Source organism: Microcebus murinus, chromosome 29 (genome assembly GCF_040939455.1).
Source record: "Microcebus murinus isolate Inina chromosome 29, M.murinus_Inina_mat1.0, whole genome shotgun sequence".
Lineage (NCBI taxonomy): Eukaryota > Metazoa > Chordata > Mammalia > Primates > Cheirogaleidae > Microcebus > Microcebus murinus.
This window is the reverse complement of record NC_134132.1, coordinates 1,836,216-1,858,515: the sequence shown is the minus strand read 5'-3', so window position 1 is coordinate 1,858,515 and position 22,300 is coordinate 1,836,216. Positions and strand designations below refer to the sequence as shown.

The 22,300-nt window shown below is 43.7% G+C and overlaps 1 protein-coding gene across 3 annotated transcripts in view; it reads right to left on the bottom strand.

The window, feature by feature from the left end:
- Positions 1–22,300, bottom strand: part of PPP3CA (protein phosphatase 3 catalytic subunit alpha) — a 298,091-nt gene that overhangs the window by 133,030 nt on the left and 142,761 nt on the right. For all 3 annotated transcript variants that reach the window (XM_020284523.2, XM_020284525.2, XM_075998704.1), the window contains exon 2: positions 17,284–17,484. In XM_020284523.2, the coding sequence (XP_020140112.1) occupies positions 17,284–17,484 (201 nt within the window). The remainder of the gene's footprint in view (positions 1–17,283; positions 17,485–22,300) is intronic.

The following is a 22,300-nucleotide window of genomic DNA, read 5'->3' as shown; positions in this document are numbered from 1 at the left end:
AAATTCTAACACAGTCAATAGAAATTAAAGCGCAAAATAACAGTAAGGTGCAGCACAAGTAAAACCATCACTGTTCTCTGTCACTGTTCAGAAGGACACAGATGACAGAACAGACAAGGGCAGGGGACAGGGTCAGAGAAGCCACCAGGGTATGGAGGAGGCCAGAGTTCTGCCCCAGCTCGGCACCCACCAGCTGGGCGACTTCCCCCACGAGGCCAGCAGCTGGAGGGTCTCTAAGTCTCTTCCAAAAGGAAAATTAGATGACTGCTGAGAGCAGCAAAATAATCACACAAAATAAAATTCAAACATTCTTTAAAAGTTCAGAATCTAGTAACAGGAATTTATGCGGCCAATTATCAGATGTATGGGCAAATCATTAACCCTTAAGAACAATCAAAAGACAGAGGAATGGAGCTGTTCATTAAACTAAACTATTACTAATATACAACTACTATAAACCCCCTCCAAAAAAATATCCACAGTGAGACGTGGCCAACATCCAACAAAACATCAGGAGCTACAAGAGCTCTGTGATATACTAGAATATTTTACTTAAAATTCCTAAATCCATTCCTTTTTCATTGTGCATTTTTTCTATAACCACAATAAGGTTATTCAAATTAAAAAGCAGTTGAGCCATTTTTTATTTGTATAGGAAGAATGTAAAAAAGTGCATCTTTAAAGAAGAAAATCATTTTTTGTGAAACGGACTGTATTTTAAAGATGAAAGAAACACGTGCAGGGCTAGGAGCTTCAGCTGTAACAATATAGATTATGCTAATGACAGAGAGATCTTTCTAGATATTGAAGAACTCACACACACAAAAAAACTAGTGGTTCTAAAACATTCAGGAAACCATCATAGGGTGGGAAGTTAAATCACACAATAACAAACTTGGGGTTATCTCTTATCTTGACACAAGAGGTGTTTTTAAAGGGTGGCAGGAGGAAATCCTGATTAGGTTGATCAGGTATCTAATCAAGTTATTCACTTTGAAGTCATGTAACATATAGTTTGAGTAGGAAATATATTCACAGAATCAAAATCAAAACAGGCTTTGGGATCACCCAGAATAATCTGCTCATGAATTGCAGGAAGCCACGGTGAGAGCCAGCACAACCTCTGAGGATTCCTGATTCATAGTAGCCTTGTGCTCTCTCTCACTGCTTTTAGACCATAGTTTCATCAACACTATTATCTCATCTTCCTTTTCCTGTTACACTCAGAAAAACGGTATTCTTTTGGATTAGTAATAACAAGAAGATCCTAAATGAAACAACTATACTTTTACTTGGAACCAAAACAAATGTCAAGCAACTCATGAGTCAGATGAAAAGGAGAATTCAGGTGCTAAGAAAGCAGGTCGAACAACATAAGAAAGAGTTTATATAAATTCTCTGACTTATAAATTATTCTCATGATTTCTGATTTGCACCAAAAGGGCAACTATGAAGTGCTGATTAAACTGGCAAATGTTTGATATTTCTCAGCAAGAATGATTGTCAAAGTTACCAGATACAATAATGCAATCCCCACACGGTGCCGATCAGTATCGAGGGTAGCCTACTACATAGGGAGGAATGTTATTTCTTCTGTTTACTAAATATAAACATATATATCCATCCATTTTATTACTACGTAAGGTTTGGGTGTATAGATGCACACACATCAATTGCAACGGTAATAAATAATATTTTTTGGTCACTGAGTTCCTACCACATGTCAGATATTGTGTGACAGGCTTTTCAAACGTTACCCCAAGTCTCACGACAGTGTCAAGGTGGAAATTATTTCCCCCACCTGCACAGGAGTAAATGAGGAGGCGTGTTAGGAAATTCGTCGGCAGAATTAAACCCAAGTCTGCTAATTCTAAAGCCAACGATCTTCCCAATAGGCAACACCCCCACTACAGACAGAATGCAGAAGCAACAAGACGGAGTCCAGAACACAGGACTGAACACCTCTATGCCGCACTTTTACTTTATATGCGGATGTTCAGGATTTATTTGCCAGTAGCATAGTGAACACTCAATAGCATGAGCATTAGGCCTTGATGAATTAACACAAAATCAAAATCAGCTCCAGAAGAACTTACCTTTACATTTTAAAGATTTACTTAAAATCATGATCATATTGCCCCTTAAAATAATGCCTTCTATCTGACAAACACACAGCAGGAGACACTGACTCCCATTGCACAGACTGTTGGCACTGCGTTCCCCTTTCTGTTGGAACAGCTGGCCTTTCTCAGAATTCTCTGATTACTCAGAAGGCCTGTTTTGCTAAGATCCTTCCTCTCTCTCCCTCTACCATTTTAAACTGCTCAATTACCTGGAGGAGTCAGCCCGGGAACCTATGCCAGTCCGTCCTGGAAAAGGCCATGTCTGTCTCCATCACAATGTCACACTTACCTACCATCTCCACATCCAACTTACGGCCCTCCAGCTAGGCGGGGCCCCCAAGTGTCCCCCGTAGGAACGGAAGTGCCGCCATTGTCCCCCCAACCCAGTTCCCAGACTCACCCTAACCACACACAAACTGCCTCCAACAACCCTTGCCTTGCCCTCACAACTGGCATTCCTTGGTCACCTGCGGCCATCAGGTAAGCATTTCTGTGACCCCTGGCTAGCTCCCGATGACTTTTACTTTGTCTGAACCTAATCCTACTGGCCAAATGGACGGTATGCTGTCACCTCGCTAGCCTTACACTTCCCTTCATCACACTTGATCCTCCAGAATTTCCGTCCCTTTCTCGAACCATCTCCTAGACAATCGCCCGCGCCCTCCAGTTCACCTGGCTCTCACCAGGAAACAAGAGGGGTCCAGAACGTCACAGATACCCTTCTAGGTGATCTCAGCCCCGGGGAGCTCCTTAGAGAAACTGCTACAGAACGGGGCCTAAATTCCCCCACGATGCCATCGCTTTGTGGAAAGGGTTGCCCCGTTCGGACACCACACCAAGGACACGACCCCCTGGCTGGAGCGGGTCGACGCGGCAACAGAGTCATCTGGTCACTGCCGAAGCCAGTCACCCTGTCCCCGGACACCATCGCTCTGATCCTCGCTTGGGGCCATGACAAGAAAGCCACCTCGCTGTGCTCCACGAGTGTGTCTCCCTGGACAGGGTCCGGCCGCAGGGCCCTGGTGCCGTGGGCGGGAGAAACCGCGCCGCTCTGTCCCCAGCCATCTGATGTCTCTGGCTAACTGGGAAGGCTCAAGAGGAAGGGAAGTAATTTGTCCCCTCCCTGCCATCGTTCTGACACCAGCAACTCGGCGCCACTGAACGCACATGCTCAGCACGGTGTGCTTCAGGGAAACGCCCATGGATGACATTTTATAAATGCGTGAATCGTCTTCATGTGTCCATCGTAATGTGTCCTGCACACTCTTCCAAGTGTAGAACCGCATAAAGCTAGCATTTTTGTTTTTGTCACAATTTTTGACATCTGACCGGCCAATTTACCATCACTAAATTTCTAATGGTTTACTCTATTATTTTGTGGAAAAGCACTTATGTCTACATCCAAATGCAAATATATTCAAAATCTGCATGTAAAATACTATTTACATGAAGACCACCCTCACCTTGTTAGGGCAGATAATTACAATCTGCACTGGTGGTATGCCATTCTGCAGTCGCCCACAAATGACAGGACCATGATTAATGTGCCCAAAGGTATCTGCGCAAGTTGGCCAATAAGCTTAAATGTGCTGTGGTAGTGTCATCTGCAACAGCACCCTGTTTATTTTCAAAAGTGCACTGGTTTCACTGATAAATTATAACGTCATGCAATTTAGTATCTCTAGTCAATAAGCGGGTTCTGCTCAAGACCCAAGAACTGGCTCTTTTGGTAAAGAGCTAAAACTCACAGCTGGCAAAAATCTGCGGTACAGAGTAGGGACCAAGAATATAGAATAGGCACACAGCTGAGATAAAGGGTGACAGATAGTCAGAATAAAACCATTTTCCCTGCATGCCATTTTTAAAAAGCCACCCACATATGTATCAACATTTAACCTACTCTTATATATTATGACTGTGATCAGTAGGAAGCCTATCAGAATCAAAATAAAGAGTTCACAACTGTTCGACTGTGTAAGCATCTCACTAATGTCACATGGGATTATTTACTCTTAAATTATCACGTTGGACTGTCCCACGCCTTTGTGTTTACTTCCATACAGTAAAACTGGAAAGAGATGGAAAGCAGCCTTAATCTTTCCTTATTAAAAAATGTATCTCCAAACCTCTCAACTTCTAAGGTGATAGATTAAGATTTAATTAACATTTTCTTTATATCAAATCAAACTGAATAGTCATTAGGTCCCTCATCCAGGCGGGCACTGGGACAGATGCTACGGCCGCTTCCCAGAAGTTTGAGATACACTGAGTTTCCTCAAGGAAAGCGCAGTATAGTGGGAGAGACAAGACATTACACAATAAACATTAAATTAAACAGCCTTAAGTAATAAAATGAGAGCTAGGGGAAGAGAGAGGCCTTGCTATTTGAGGGGTCAAGGAAATCTTTCCAGTGGACACAGGACTTAAGCCTGTTTACATCAGCGGGGAAAGAAAATAAATAAATAAATAGAACAGAAGGCCTTCCTCAGGTAAATGGAATTTCTCGACGCATCTCAATATAGAGAAACAAAATTAATAGAGGTTCATTAAGAGAACAATACATTTGCTTCTCTCTGGAAAAAGTGCGGTTTATGGCAGGGGGTGACGCTATCTATGGTAGGATAGGTAGGAAACAACCTGCAGCAGAGATATTAGTGAATTTAGATTTTCTATTAGAATGCTGGCTGTGAAAATTACAGCCAAGACCCAGATATAACAATGGCTTAAATAGGATAAAACTTTTTTTTTTGGAGATAAGCAATCTGGGCTGAAACGGCTCCTACACAGCACTGGGACCCACGGGCTCCTCCATGCTGTGGCTCTGCCACATTCACAGGGAGTCCCTGTCTCTGGATCCAGGTGGCACCTCCGCTCCTGCCATCCTGAGTGTATTGGCAAGAAGGGGAAAGGGAGACAAGGAGGACATCATGTTTCCTCTCAGTTGCACAATCTGGAGCGGCGCACGCCACTGTTGTTCTTACCCCACGGACCAAGACTTAGGCACTCGCCCGCCCACAGACAGCAGCAAAAGAGACTAGGGAATTTAGCCGTCCGCTGAGTGGCCGTGTGAGCCACTTAGAAAAGGTAGAAATTGGAAGAATGAATACTGGGATATAATAAATAGTGTATATTCAACTCAATCCTACAGAACAGTGTAAGAAGATGTCCCCTAATGAAAACTGTCAAAATCTTTTGTCTTCTTTAACTCTATTTGACATTCCAAAATCAAATAAATATTGTGATTAAACACTCATCAAAGCAACTTTAGAAAAAAATGATTCTGAAAGTGTCATGTTATAAAAATTTGTATTGTTACCATTATAAACAATGCCTCTCCTTTCTTAATCCCAGTTTTCCTATTGGATGTTGTGTGAAGGACAGACTGGAAAGCTGATCACTTTCTAGATCAAGTCTATGGCACTGCTTTGCTTTTCCACATTCTGGGATGTCCCATTGCTCACCCCCAGCTGATACCTTGCGTATTCTGCTAGATACACGTACCCTACAGACCTCGCTCCATACTGCTTTAAGAATCCCTGCCGTGAGGAATGGGTAGTCATAGATGCTTTCTCAACAATGGAATGGTAATAAAACCTAACACCTTAATGAAATTAATACCATAGTTTTGTACAAAATCACTTGGGAAAGTAAAACAAAGTTTGTAGGTAGGGACAGACCAGAAGGATCAGAAATAGAATATAGTTTCTGCCAAATAGAAGTACAAACCGTGCACACTGCAGAGGCACGAGCTCACAATTAGGGGGGGAGACAGAAGCAGTTAGTTTAGAAAAAAGAAGGCAAGTGACTGCCATAGACTTCCAGGGGCTGTGATCTTATGTCCATTGACCTAATGACCAAAGACTACCTTACACCACATGTTCAACTGAAACAGAAAGTAGAGAATGGAATCTGACTATGCTGGTTAGCTGTGATACAGGCAGTTAAAGCTCAGAAGAGTCCAAGAGGGCTATGATCATTGACTAAAGGAAGAAAGCAGCTATCCAGCTCCTTGGATGGCACAGTGTGCTCACTGAGAGCTTACGGCCCGGAAGCAGCCACCTGCGTTTGATTCCAGGCTGCAGGACTCGCTCAGGCTGTAATCGTGAGCAAGTCACTTGCCAAGCGTCAGCCTCTCCACCGAGAGCCACACTGTCCAATGCCGCGGCTACTAGCCTCACCACATGCAAGACTGTTAAGCACTTGAAATATAGTCAGTAAGACTGCATGTGGCCTAAAGATGAAATAAGCATCAAAATTCAAAACTTAGTAAAAAGAAAATGCAAACTATAAATCATTTTATATTGATTACATGTTGAAACGATAATGTTTTGGATAGGTGAAATTAAGTAAAAGACATTATTAAAATTAATTTCACCTGTTTCTTTCAAAATTCTTAAATAGTTCTTTAACTCTTTGCACCCGGATGTCGAATATGACTCAACATGGTCAGCAAAAATACAGAGATTAAAATTACTCTTTGAATGTATCAATAATTTGAAATATAAAAAAATCCAAAATAAATAAGTTTGTATGAAAAGAAACTCCAGTTTTACCGCTGCGCTTTGTAAAATCTGGGGTATTTAAAAAATTAAATCCCAAGTAGAATACAGAAATCGAGGGGGAAAAAAGCGAGTGCAAAGGATTAAAAATTTTAAATTACGTAGGTGGCCCACACTGTGTTTGTGCTGGAAAGAACTCTGCTCTAACTCAGGGAGTAACAAGAGCACCTGCCCGCCAGGCTGCTTGCTAGAGCATGCAGCCTTTAGTGCACTGCTAGGCTGTAGCGAGAGTCCAGAGAATGCTAATGACCATTCCTTAGCACCTGGGTTAGCAGAGAGGGCTCAACCGGGTGCTTCTCCCCAGGGCGAGACAGGGCGCAGGGCTGTGCCCTGCAGGGTCCGGGCCATCCGCAGCTCCGCAGAAGTGGAAGGAGCAGGGAGGAAGATGAGAGGCTGCGCCTCAGCTAAGCCAAGAGGGAGGCCCAAAATGTATTTTTAAATGGCGGCCAAATACCATCATGAGATTTTCTTTGGTCCTATGCCAAAAGCCATTATTTAAATTGCTTTCTTTGATAGTTCAAATATATAAAATAATTTAGTACTTGCATGCCAATTTTCTTCTAACTAGGAAAAACGTATGGCTTCAGACAAGAATTTGCAAGGAATATAATAAGATGTTGTTATTTTTATCAGTGTTTTACAACAAATACTGTTTGATGGACATTTGAGAGAAAGATGAAGAAGGAAGAAGAGGAAAATCATTCGGGAGTTCATCCTTCCCTACTGGGCCAAGAGCAGCTGAGGTCTTACGTAAGTTGTTTGAATTTCATTGAGGGGTATTAAAAGGATTTCAGGTTTTAAAATGATTCTAATATCCTAACACTTATAGCTACTTCAAAGCAAAAAAATGCCAAAACTTAACTTTAGAAGCAAGATCATGAGGGGGGAAATAAAAGAAAATAACAAAATGTGTATTCACATTTAAAACATTAACTGGCCCTTAACATAGTCTAGTGTTCACTTCACTATCTGTAGATGTTTTCTCTACAAGTTGCATGGTGTTAAGGAAATAATTTAGATGCTTATAAACATGTCCATCAATCAGAAGATTGCTGCAAAGCACTGCTTGAGAATATCGGGAGAATTTCTGATGCAAGAATATTTTAATCGATTGTCTATGGACCACCCCCTGCCTCATAAGACTCTGGGCTTGGAACCAGACTGCCTAGATTTGAATAGCAATAATCAGAGACCTCCACACTGTGGATTTACTATGTCTATTACCCTGGGAGAGCTCTCCAAATCTCTCCATGTCTCAATTTTCTCATATATAAAAGGGATATCCAAAGAATATCTACCTCCCAGAATTATTGTTGAGTTCATTCGTGGCTAAAAACAGAACCTGAAATATTAGTTACTACATAGAAACAGTTTATGTTTCTTTATAGTGTACAAAAGAATAAAGGCATACTTGAGGCCAATCAGTATTATATTGTTTTGACACTTGATCCTTTAACCTACAATTCCTTCTTTCTTCCAACTTAACTGATATTTGCCTAGTGTTTTTCTTACTCCAAGACTCATTGACATATCTTGAAACAGACTAAGAAATTGTTATATAAAGATAGTCTGAGCTTTCTAGAAATCCTAGAAAGCTTCCACAAAGAGGCACACAACAAAATATGGCCAAATAGTTTGGGGTCCCCAGTGGGAGTGGGGAAAAGAAATCACTGGAAATCCCTGTACCATTCTTCTGACTTAAGTGTCAGAAAGCGATCTACAGTTGCGCATCACCGGGTAAATGTAAAAACCACGTAATGTGCGCTTTGTCGGCAGGTGTACAAACTGTTATTTATTTAAACAGTTCAATCACTCAAATGTAAAATGCAAAGGTCTTTGTGCCAGAGTGATCCTCAGCCACCAAATATGAAGAATTATCACTTTGACGTGGTGCTCAAGCAAAGCCCGCCCTTATGTATGTTTAGTAAATTCTAATTTTTAAAAAATTAAAGAAATTTTCTTTGGAATTAAGAAAGGGTGAGGAGGGAACAGCTGGAGGCAGGAGGACCTGTCTGCTCCCTCTGTCACTCCATCGCCCTCTCGGCCTTTACCTGCATCCATAAAGGGGGCAATACAGAGTCTGCTCTACTATCCAAACTGATACAGTTAAAGAGTCTCATGTTTCTAAGCACCAAGCAGTGGAGTAGCATCAAGAGTTGGTATATGCGCCACGTAACAGTACCAGCCACGACAAAGATGGTTATGGCGACAGTAACAGAACTCACTGCTTCTTGAGCACTCGCCCCATCTGGGCCATGGGCACAGCCTCTCCCTAGACCTGCAAGGCGGCCACCACACAGCCACCACTGAGCAGACGAGGTCGCCGAGGATGAAGAGGCGAAATGTCCAGCCTAGTGGCACACAGGTAGGAGTGGATGATGCAAAATGCTACTCTAGAGATCCACAATTTTAACCTGGACCCTATGCTGGACGGGGGGAAATAAAGTCATTGCTGCACTGTCATTAGGCACAGCACGGACTAAATCACATTCCCTATTCTCACCCTCCCTCTCCCTCCAGTCATCTTCATTATATATATATATTTTTTTTTTTTTGAGATAAACTGGCTAGATAGACCAGAAGTTTCAGTATAATCTGAGAATGCCAAACAAACTAAAAGGGAAAAGAATCTGTAAATTGGCTGGATGCCACCATGCCCTTAATAAACTAAGCTAACCAGCCACACACTACTTTGTAAGGGCTAAAATATTCTCATGTATTTTTTTAAGATTTCCTTAATTCAGATGCTCAAGTGGAATAGATATTTTATATCAATAATGCAGAAAATTCACATTCTAACTTTCACCTAACTTTGATATATATTTAATAAATATTACCAGCTTGTCTCTTAAAGAAAGCAGTCGTTAAGATTAAGCTGAGGTTCACCTTTGAAGGAACTGGCCTTTAATGTTTAAAACACGAGGAAAAGAATTTCAGATGAATAATTTCTGTTTCATGTTTATGATTATCTGACAATCTTTCATTCACATGGTATACAAATCCAATCAAATTTTACCTCTTAAAAACTAAATGAAAAACATAGGGAATTAGGATTTTAAAGAGGATGCTGACTACACATTTCTGTGAACAGACTTGAGAACTTAAAATTAGAACTGGATCATGATCCTTTTAAAGAAAGAATCAGATTAGGCTAATAAAGACCAAAGCAAAAATGCATATATTGGTTTGAGAAAACAAAAAGGGAGATCCCAAAAAATTCTTTGTTTGAAATGGAAACAAACGCCTTTGCATGCCATTTCAAAAGTATTCTCCCTCATAAGCAATAAAGCACACAGGGCTCTGGTGGCAGCTAGAAGTATCGATACGACCAGATGTATTGAGTGCAAACCACCAGATGGCATCTTAAATCAGACAGCACACTTAGAGACCACGACAGTTAACTGCATGCCTGAAATGGAATCAGGTTCATGAATCCCAAATCGATTTTTTAATATTAAAATGTCTGACACAAATCATAAAATCCAAAAATCCCAATAATAATAATGTCTTGAATATAAAAAAAATACATTAATCTGAAAAGAAAGGAAGTGTAAATAAAATTGTGATCTTGACATCAGTTTATATAAAGATAAATAATTCATTACAAATAGAGCCATAAAAGAGAAAAAAACTTCATTAATCATTTTAGGTTTCCCTCATTTTTATCTATAATTTTCTTTCTGACTAATCCTCATTTCATTCCTGCACAGTGCTTTGTTTATTGTAACAAAGAAGAAAGTTCAAAAGCAGAAAGCATTAATAAAAAAAAAATTAAAAAGCTAACCTGACAGAAAGAAAAAAAAGGTCAAGTTTCCTTCACCTACATATTTGACTCTCATGAATCTGCAGTTCAAACACCTTGTTGCCCAAACAAACGTCCAACATCTTAAGGACCAGAATGAAACGACACTGCTGTCACAAACTGGCTGACAAACAGGCCACGATATCCAATGTGAACAGAAATCAATTACAGAGAAGCATATTTTGTTATCTTCTTCTTACATATGGATTTATATGAGTGTGTATACATAAATATATATGTATATACAGTCTGCTTCATAGAACTTTTGGGATTTAACATGAGGAAAAGAACACTGGACTTTTTTTAGGGACCTCCCCCAACAGACTGACTGAGGTCTCAAACCATTCCACTGACTTTTGTTATTTCACGAGGCAAATGTCCACTCAGCGACACTGCTGGTGAGCTAGACGACACACGGAAGGAAAAACTACTCGACCTTGAAAACAAACACAAGGCCAGGACTGACTGCCTACAGGCTTTCTTTCAGGTAATATATTTTCACATCAGCAAGATGTGTGCATAAAAGCATTTAGTTAATATTTTTAAATACCATATTTTATATGCTAAGACAGTCATTTTAAATAGTGGTAAAGCAGCTACATCAAAATATAATATTATTTTTCCCTTACTAGTCCATGAATTAAACCACAGATTCTTCCATAAGAAACAATTTCCAGTAGATTTATATATTTATCCAGTATCTCTTCTGTCTAAAACACTCCACTAAGAAGACAAAAATCATTACATTCAGGAAAATTAACTAATTCAGAAAACCAGAATAAAAAGATAAATGCTATTTAAATGATTACAGTGACACACACACACACACAAAAATAAAGACATTTAGAGGTTTCTATATATTTCTACTGTATTATTATTATTCACTATGTACAAATCAGCATTGCATTTACATTAAAACTATTTTGAAACAGAAGCATATTCACAAAACCGTAACACAAAATCCATGTCCTCATATGTTTCACATTTAGTAGGATAATGTATGAAGCAAAAAAATTATTCAGGACAATTACCCCCCATTTTTAATGACTTCATGGACCTGTAAAATTAACTTCTGCCCCCAAATAAAATGGGGACACCTAGGCTGAACTGCCTGGGTTTTATTTCCAGTTCTGTCACTTTCTAGCTGGGTAACTTTAGTAAGATTTGAGATTTCACTAAGCTTTAGTTTCCTGTTTATAAAATGGAGGTGATAACAGTACTTCCTTCATAGGTTTTTGTGAACATGGAGATTTAAAAAGTACAGTGTTTATAATAATGAATGGCAAAAACCAAGAACCTAACAAATGTTGGCCCTACAACAAAAACGACTTATCTCCCACAATCTATAAAAATTACTATCTATTGTCACCGTAGTTTCATATATAAAAAGAAAGCATTCTCACCAAAAAGAAAATGACAATTTCACTCTGGACCTGTGGAAACTCTGCCTGGACCACTCCCAGTCTGTGGCCAGTCTTGGGGATGGCCCTTACACTGCAAATGTTACTGGCTTGGACAGAGAATAAATCCATCATTAGGGACCCACTTCAGTTAGAAATTGGAATGTGAGACAAGAGTGGAAGCATGAGTATAATGTGGGTAAACAGAGGGAAACATCTGTAATTTTTTTTTCAGGTACCTAAGAAGATATTCTTTCCTTACCTGGAGGCATTTCAATGTTATTTGAAACACCACTTCTCTTAAAGCTATAACAATATCTATTTTAATATATTTTAACCTTCTCCAAAAGAACCAGAATATGAACATTGCAAGTGATCACTTTTAGATTTTAAGAATAATAGTTTGGGGGATGTTTATCTTCCTATGAAAACTACAGGCACTGCCTTACCAAAGATGCTTAAATACTTCACTATCTGTGAAAAGTACCAATTCATAAGAAATTTAAAAGGAAATATATACTACGTCTTAAAGTAAAATAATTTCTAATGTAATTATGATGTGATTATGACTGTCAAATGTTTGCTGTAGACAGTGTTGCATGTTTACTGATGTTAATAGATTATTCCTGACTCGTACACACAAATAATTGAATTACTATGGCTCAGCCATTCTTCATAGAATACTGTCTTCACTATCACCCAACTCACTCAAAGATGCTGTTGAACCTCAGTGTTCCTTTTCTTCCTTTATAAACTGTCCCACTTGTAGCTTCTACAGTTAATGACCAAAGAGCTTTGAAAGAAAAGCACTATGAATTTTTTTTCTGGGAAAAATTATATGAGTAAACTTTATGCCCCAAATATGCTAAGCACATTGTTTTTGTCTTGCCTTTGTTATTTGTATTCTTACTTAAAATATAATAAATTATAATCGATAGTTAAAAGAATGTATTCTATTTCTTAAGAACCTTTAGCATCAGCATTCTTCATGTGTTTTCTTTAGTAATGAGCAGGAACAGATTCTACGAGATGAACAGAGAGCCCATGGCTTTGAACATGCGACACGGAGGTGGCAGAGTGTGTAGGACGAAGCGCAACAGCCTAGCTCGAGTTGCCAAGATGGACACCTGGTGAGGGCGAGGACACCTCAGTCTGACTCCTAATCCCGTGCTCTCCTGGACCACAAGTGTCAGCAGCACCTGGGAACGTGCTAGACCTGCAAATTCTCAGGCCCTATGCCACGAGCTAACTCAGAAACCCTGGAGGTGGGACTCAGCCACCCGTCTCTTAAAGACCTCCAGGTGACTCTGCTCCACACTGACGTCTGGAAACAGACTTCAGCTCTGAGACTCCCTTTCCTCATCTGTAAAATGGGTTTGCCAGAAGGACCTTCCAAGACCGGAGAGGCGAACGGACCGGGGAAAATTACTTTCACGCTCATGCAGTCATCTTTCACCATCTGTTTTTAAATCAAGGGCCGACATTCAGGAGTAAAAGGCCATCCGCATGACGTGCTGCTGCCCAGGCCGGGCCGATGCGCTGACTTCCAGCAGGGGCCGCGTCCCAGGGCAGGCCTCTGGCTGCGGGGCAGGCCGAGGACTTGGCCACTGAAGTCGCAGGAGGGCAAAGTGCCCCAGAGGTAAGATCTGACCCCCTTATAAGCTGAGGCGACGCTGCTCCACAGTGGCAGCTGACAGTGCGAGGACAGTGAGCGCTGCTCTCCCAGCCCCAGAGACACTGGCTTCCTAACCCCACTTCACTCTCCCCAGAGTGCAGGCAAAGGGAGTTCTCCTACTTGACGTCAGCTGCTGCAAGGGAAGGAATGCCGTGACCTTAAACTTGGCCACGGGTCCACTCTCACAGCCAGGAACACAGCCAGAGGGCTCTCCTGGCAACCGCCTGACAGCTAAGCGGCAGCCCAGGGAACCCTCCTGCCCCAGGGACAGTCGCCACCCCCACCGCAGGAAACAGACAGACCAGAGCGATTAGCAGCTCCCCCCCTGGCCCAGCAGCAGAGAATGAGCTCTGAATCACTCTATTCAAGTTCCTGAGCTCCCGGCTGCTTTTGCTTCACAAATGAGCGGAATGTTCTCCAGCAAGTCAAAGGGAAAACAGGAAAGTGTGAGAACTTCAAGGAGAAATGTAAATTGGATCCCTGCATAAATGTCTTATGCTAAAGATACTGACTTTCATCAAACACAAACTAATCAGGTGCTTAAAAATCAACTTTAACACCAGTTTAAAAGGCCCTGGATGAAAACTGGATTCAATCCCCATACTCTGCACAGTCATCGCCAGGGCTCCCTTGGCCCAGTGTGACAGGTGCCGGCCGCCCCTCCTGACAGCTCCTCCCGCCTCCGCCCTGCTCATGGAGGACGCAGTCCCGCACAAGCTGGTTATGTGAGGCTCCTGCGCAGAGACCGCGGACCTGCCACCGTTCCGGAGCAGCCAGGTGCTGCCCGTGGGAGCCTGGACCTGGCCTCCTAACCCGCCAGCCCCCCCACCGCTCCCTCCCTTCTCTGCCCTTTCTCACAGCAAGCCTCGGAGATCATTCCTTGCCACTTCGCAAAGAATGCCAGTGTCTTCAGTGTGCTGTTGTTCCTCCCTGTCAAGAATGCCCTGCCCCAGCTTTCCCACGTGGGAAAATGTCATTCGTCGCACATGCTCCCATTCGTACTCCATTCAGGACTTCCCCGGCTCTCCACAACCCCTTCGCTGAGTCCCCACGCCAGTTTTAGGCGCCCTGTGATAGTTCTTAAATAATTAAATAGCAATCACTGTTCGGGTGTTGGACCTCGAGGCATCCAGCCAAGGACTGCGTCCCATGTTTTGTCATCTCCAGTCCTCGCCTTCCTCGTACGTTCTCAGTGCACGTTGAGGACAGGTAGTTCTCCCGCTACTTAACCGTTTCTTTAACTCAAAGCTGGAACATCTGTGAGGGGAACCTTAGCCATTTAGAAGGTAGGAAAACTTTTTGGCTTTAAATTAACTATATCCACTTGGATACTTCCTCATCTGCCTGAATAAATCCAGATCCTTTAATTTAATCAACAGCTGATGTGCTGATCTTGGTCACTATCTGTTTCCGTGTGTCCTGCTGCATGCTGAGCCCTTGGGAGGCAGAAACCAGGTCTCCCTCACCTGTGTAGGGCCCGCGCCACCTGCACTGAGTAAACGCCCAAGAAGGGTTTGTTAAGCTGCATTACCAAAATGAGCTGCCACGCTGATATTTGCCACATTTAAAAAATATATATATTCCATGTGTGTGTTTGCAAGGAAAGGAGGAAAAGTTGAACTCAATTTTCAGAAAAAAAGTCAGGGGGAAAATACTTTTCTTCACTGAATGTCTCCAACACACAAACACATGCTTCAACGTAAATCGGAAACAGCCATCACCCTGAGCAGGCAAGGAGGTGCCGGAAAACGCTCTGCCGTGGGGGTCCGAGACGGTCTGCATAACTGTCCCCTCTGATCCGCGTGGATCTGCGCCCAGCGACGGCAGCAGGCCTGGCGGGCTGGGTCACGGGCGGCGCCGCATGCACGCTGGGCAACCAGTAAGTTCTCCCAAGAACGGACTGTTCAAAAGAGCCTGGCACCTCCCGCCCTCCTCGCTCTCCCTCTCTCGCCATGCGACACCCGCGCTCCTCCACCATGAGGGGAACTTCCTGAGGTCCTGCGACACGCAGACGCGGAGGCCACGCTTCTTACACAGGCTGCAGACCGTGAGCCAAACAAACCTCTTTTCTTGATGGACTGCCCAGCCTCAGGGATTCAGTTGTAGCAACACAAATGGACTAAGGACCCACAGATCAACTTCATCTCTACTCCCACAGAGAGGGCTTGCTCTCCAGTCTAAACCACACGCTGGATCCACACCCCGCGAGGGGACATCCACACTGCTTCCTCTCTCTCTCCAGAGGGACAGATGCGGGGAGCCTGGGGACCGGGCAGCCTCCTGCTCCTGTCTTCTTCAAAATAAAACACATTGAGTTTTCCGGGGGAAAGTCCTAAATGAATGCAAATCTTTTATTACTTTATACACACTTGAAAGTGAAAGTTTTGTTCATTTAAACATTAAAGAAATGCTAAAGGAATGAAGGATTATCCAGATTTCCAATAACTAGGACACAAATTCCTAGGTTTTTCTTAAATGAGGGCAAACTATGGCAGGTGTTAGCACAACCCTAAACATCTGAGAGTGAAACATTTTTATTAATAAAAAGTAGGAGGGAAGGACTAGAGGGAAGCGGGCAGTGGCTTTGTATGCAATTATAAAATATTTGCCATTTGTTTTGTTTTGAGAGTTCTCCTATCTGCTACACTCAGTGTTGGATTTGTGATGAAACCACTGGTCATGGACTGAGAGTTAGTTTACGGCTGGATTCTCTTACTTCTGCCTGAACCTAACCATAAGTTATTTTTTTTTTTAGTTATAAACAAGAAAAACAGCATTTCCAGCCAAAAATAAAATGTAAATAATGTCAATGTCTGTGGAACAGGAAATACCAGGAACATTCTGATCAAGGACAGTGTGGTCTGATATTCAGGAAAGCTACCTTTCTCCTACAAGTCACATTCAAACATATATTTGAAGACCTATAATTTTTGAAGAAGCAATTTAAATACATTTAAATGTCTCCTTTCTTTCAAAAAGGATAGTATTCTGTCTCTAAATGGTTTTCTATGCCAAAATGATCATATTTAACAGGCAAATAAACATTTTTTAGCTTCTCTAAAAATGAAAACGTCCAAGTTAAGCAAACTCCACAAAGTCTCTATAGATGCTCAATACTACACAAAATTTATTCTGACGAGATTTAATTTTTATGGCCTAAAAGAAGCCCACTTGTGCAAGGCATGTTTCTGACCCTAAGAAGTAACAAAACCAAAACACTCAAAAAGTGAAGTTTCATTTTCTAGGTACAAAATACTATAGGAAAGAGACAGAGATGGCCTTCTTCCTAAAGTCCAGTGTTTCTCGAACTTTAATGTATATCAGAATGATTACCTGGAGGACTTGACAAAACACAGGATGTATTATGACCCTTTGTCTAATCTCTCCCAATGAATATCCCTCGTTCTTTATGCCACTTGGTATTGCTACTGACAAATATCACTTCTTAAAGCATTACCAGAGAAATCTTTATCATCTCCAAGTTGTACACCATCTTTCAGAGTATCGCAATTTCACATATATTAAACACAAGAAAATAAAAACATTTGTTGTTCTACAAAATATCCTTAGTCCTTTAAGGATAGATGTATAGATTCAACAGCAAAAGATTGTGGGGAGAAGAGCCCATGCGAGCAAGGTGTCTGAAGACTCACTGGCAGAGGACTTGCGACGACGCTGCGGACAGCAAACACGCACACGTGGGCGTCCCCAGCCCAGGACCTACCTGTGACCGGCGCATCGATATCCAGCAGGTTCTTCTCCTGTCGCAGGATCGACGCGCCCTCCGTTATTATTCTCAACGCCACGCTCTCTTCCAGCCTGCCCTCCTTCATGAGATGCGCCTTCAACACGTCCACGCGGGGCTTCCCATCGCTGTCGAACACTTCCTTGGCTGTGAGCCGATGGCTTGGCGGGAACGGGACAGCTGAAAGAGAGGAGTCCACTGTCACACGGGCAGACGTGACAATAACCGCCAGACAATCCGCCCGCCACGACGCCTCATGGGTGCTTTGAAAGGCCCCACACTAAATATGACTGGGGGCCATCAAATATTAAAGACCGCCTCTTTCCTTTGATTCTAGATATATAATGCGGCTGCTCAAACAAAACGCACGGTTCTTGTTGGTTCAGTGGTGCCGCTTACTTAGAGAAGATCCCGACTGAGTTAAAAAGAAAAGGGCATGAGAAACGGTTTCCGCTGGACGATAATCGGGCCAGGGCGAGAAAGTGTATGGTGCCTGCACACCCGGGCACGCCGCCCTGCAGCCGCGGGTCCCCCCAGGTGAGGGGACAGGGACAGCTCGCTCGCCCGGCTCGCTGCTCCGACGGGGCCACATCGCGCCAGCTCAGCCACTCGCTGAGCCAGAAAAGGGCAGAACCGAGCGCAGAAGGGCACTGAGTACCGGACCGGCCACCGGTGTGCGTGAGAGAGCGAGTGCCTGTGGGGAAGGGACTCCCGAAGCCTGAGGGACGGCGGCGTCAGCAGGAGACGCAGGTGCTCAGGAAACGACGGGGTGACAGGCTCCAATTACCGCAGGGACCTGGACCCAACCTTCCTGTCTCCGCCCACCCCAGGCCTCCTGGTGGCTTTCGTCGCCTCTGTGGGGACATCCATTCGCTCACTCAGCCGGAGAGGGTCACGCAACGCATGTCACACACCAGGGCAAGCAAGCCCCACGGTCAGAGATGGCAGCATGAGGTTGAAGTTCTGGGAAATGGCCAGTGCGCCACTTAGACACTCATCACTTTTCTCTGTTTCACCTGAGGACCCGTTCCCTAGAGATCACCTCAGACCCACCGCGAGCGCCGGAGGCGCACACGTCACCCCGTGACGCTTCCGTGTGCCACGCGTGTTACGACGCGCGCAGAGCAGCTCCATGGGACGGCTCCTCTCCTAGGAGAAGCGCTTGACGTCAAGGCACAAACCCGGCGCCCCACCTCCTGACAGTGTTCCCCAAAGCTGCAAGGCTCACGGCAGACCTAAGCCCCAAAATTCTGTGATCTGACAGCACAGATGTGTTATCCGAGTCAAATGATAACTACTTAGGAGAAAAGAAAAATCAGGACATGAACCTGCACACCTGGATGCGATTGTGATTTTCCAACAATCCAATCCAATCTATGTAATCATGCTGCCCAAATGGAGTGACAGGGGCAGACTCGGGGGGAGAGCAGGAGGCTCGGGCGGTGACAGGAGCCTGGTGCAGACCTTGATCTGCACGCTCGCTCGCTGAATGACCTTGGGCAAGTTAAATAACCTCGCCTGGCTTCATTACTCCGTCAGTGAAGTGAGGATTACATCTGTCTGAGGATTGCTGTAATAACCAAAGTAAATAGTAATAGTAGGAGCTAACATTTATAGAGCACCGCTCTGATGCCAGGCATCGTTTGGGTAGTAAACTCAGACACAACAGCAGAGCTGTAAGATGAGTAAGACGCATCTGCCTGTGTTTATACATAAACTTACTTAGTCCTCCTGACACTACAGTGAGGGAGAAACCCGAGGATGAAAAATATTAAGCTCTTGCCCAAGATAATCATCTAGTGATTTATGTGTAGACTCACTGAGTTTAAACCCAAGCAGCCTACTGCCAGCGTATCTGTAACAACTACATAGCTTTCCAGAAAGCACTTAAGATATTGCTTAACAGGTAAAAAGTGATTAGTAAGTCACTATTTAAAAACAGAAATTCTAATGGATACTTGTAGGTATTTCTTAGACCCCTTTTAGTTCCAAAAAATATTTTGTGCAGCTTATGGTAGCATATATATAAATACGAAAAGCATGGTGTAAAACAAAAGACAAAATGTGTAATGTCAAAGCGTAGTGTGCAATAAAAGAAAATTCAAGAATTAAACAAGGTGGAGAGAAAAGGAGGACACTGGGTCATTCCACTTGAGGCACTGGCAGTCACATGGTCTATTCTGTTTCTTTGCCCACATCTTCTTTTCCTCGCCTCACTCCCCTAGTATGCTTGTTAAGCAAACACGGAGACATTTCAACAGCCCCAGTCCTTTATGGAGGTCTTTACATATGTTCTGAGATTACAAAATATCTTACCTGGCAATTCCTCAAAATTCTCCAGGCCACAGGTCAGGCAAGATATGGGATGGGGGCTGGAAAGGGGGGAAACTTCAAAAGGAGGCTTGAGGTGAGGGCAAGAGCTAAATTTTTTAAAAGATGATTTCCCAAGGTGTGGGCGAGGCACCCCTGCAGGTGTTTAAGTGCCTCTGCAGAACTCTCGGGCAAGGACCCTAAGAGCCCTGCAGGGAAGGAGGCTGACTGCCTGCCAGGTAGGTAACGCAGAGGGGGCTGGGCCGCACAGGCACTTGCTGGCCTTACTAAACTTGAGATAGATCCAAGCATTAAGCCTGAACGTGCTGAGGCATTTAAGAAGTAAGAAGCACAGGGAGAGCACCCTCTCCTGCAGGAGCTAGACTCTCTCCGGGTCCCTAGACTCTCCCCAAGGCCACGATGGCTGCAATAACAGACGCTCCACCCTTCGCTGCAGACCTTTTACCTTCCAGTAATTGCTGATCCTGAGGTAACCAGCTAAGGGAAGCCACCTGCTCTGAGGTACTGGAGCCGGCTCCAAATAAACAGGGGCGAGAAAGGAGAGGGGAAAGGCCAGTCAGAGGACTCCATTCCCAACTGGATGACAGGGACCCTGGAGAGGCAGGCTCTTTCCCAGTGAAACAGACGGCCAGGCCCACAGGGCCCACACCGGGCAGCAACGACGCCAGGGATGGAACACAGAGACGCTGTCAGCCAGAGAGAAGCTTTCTGGGACAAAAATAAAACTGGGCTAATATTTGTATATTTGTGCACCTTTTGGCTTCATAAAGAAAATGCCAGCCTTACAAAGGTCACGTTTATTTGTTTTTCCCATTCACCTAGAGTCCTACCCGAAGACAGACCTGTGCCAAACACTGAGAAAAAATAATTTAGACCAAAGAATCCAATGTGCTTGCAAAACATTTCTTTCATTAACTCACTGTCGAAGTGACTGGACTTAATGGAACAAAACTGAATTGCCCCTCCTCCCTTTGCTTTGAGTGTTACAAGTTGCTTTCATTGATACACGAGCAGGCCAGAACTGCAGAAATTAGGCTTGTGCATACTACTAAAAATCCAGAAATAGATGTTGACATTTGGGCTGGCTCTTTCCAAAACTATTTTTTATAATTGCCTATAAGCACAGAATACAGTGTTTCAAGACTTCACAGAGTATCCTAAAAGTAGACAGAAACCTTCTCAGCCTTCTCTACTTCACAATTCCCATTCAATGTCACTTTTTTTCCTGAAATTAATAAAACATCAAAGCAGCCCAAACTGGGGACAGGTAAGTCCTCGGCTGACTCCTAACAGGAAACGTCACGGCAACACAACGCAGGCAAACAACACCCTGCGATAGGATCACGTTCTCAAGTCGTTGGCTGTGGAAACCGGCAGAGACTGATAATACTGTTTCTTTTCTATTTGCTGTTTCCACCAGAGTGTGCATCTATCGGATACGGAGAAAAGCTGCTAGTCTGCCTGTGAACCACGGTCACATGCATCCAACAGCGGCTTCTACACAGCAGCTACTGAAGCTGTTGTCCCTTACACATTCACCCGAGAGAATCAGTCCCAAGTCACAAAGACTTTGTAGCCAGAGTAATCCCAGCCCTCAGTTCTGGCGGACGAGGGGAATCACATCCCAGAAAGATCTAGGAGCTTCTTCCTGAGTTTGGGGCTGGGTCACACACAGTGGCTCAGCAGCCACAAGTGATCGTCGCGACTCTGGGGTAGAACCAGGCATCTGGGACTTCTGTTTCCCAAATACGAGCGGCTGAAGCCACTACTGAAGGGATTCCCACTATTTCACAGGAAGCATCTGGGAGTCACTGTCCCAGTCCGCCTTCGCTGGGAGCAGCAGGACACCTGCGGCCTGACCCCTTCCCGGAGCAGTCTCACAAATGCTGACGAAAGAGAACCGCAGACCGGAGAGAATGTTTAGGCCCAGGGACTGTTTAAACCTTCCTTTTGCTTAATTTCTTTTTTCCTCACACAGAATTACAGCTGAAACCTCCAGTGTCCCCGTGGCCACGCTGGGCTGGGGCAGCTCGCTCCCGCCTGTCCCTGACGGTGGCTGCAACGGGCTCACGCAACCCGGCTCTCTGCAGCCAGGCCAGGCAACCCCAGTCAGGGCTGCCCCTCTTGCTAAGTAAGAGGAAAGCGAAGTCCAGAGAGAGTGAGTGGACTGTCCAGTGTCAAAGATCAGTCGGTGGCAAAACCAACACAAGATTAAGGTCCCCTGATTTCTAGTCCATCACTTTGCCCGCTAGGTCTGCACTGTCCAATACACTCACTGGCCTCGGGCGGCTGTCGAACACGTGCCAAGTGGCCAGTTCCAAAGCATGACGAGCTGCAAACCTACAATAAGCACTGGATTTAGAAGATTTGACGCAGTTTAAAAACAAGGAATGCAAAATACCTCATTAATATTTTTATATTGACTTTATGTTGAAATAAGACTTAGAACATGTTGGGCCATATAAAATGTGTTACTAAAATTAATTCCAACTATTTCTTTTGACTTCTTTTTAATATGGCCACCAGAGCATCTAAAACTGCATATATGGCTTCCTTTCACTAGACGATGGTATTCTAGACCCTGCATCCTTCTAAGTAAACGAGGACAAAGTGCGTGAAAATTAAATTCTTTAGCCTTTCTTCTCTTCCAACGCTGGTTTGATTC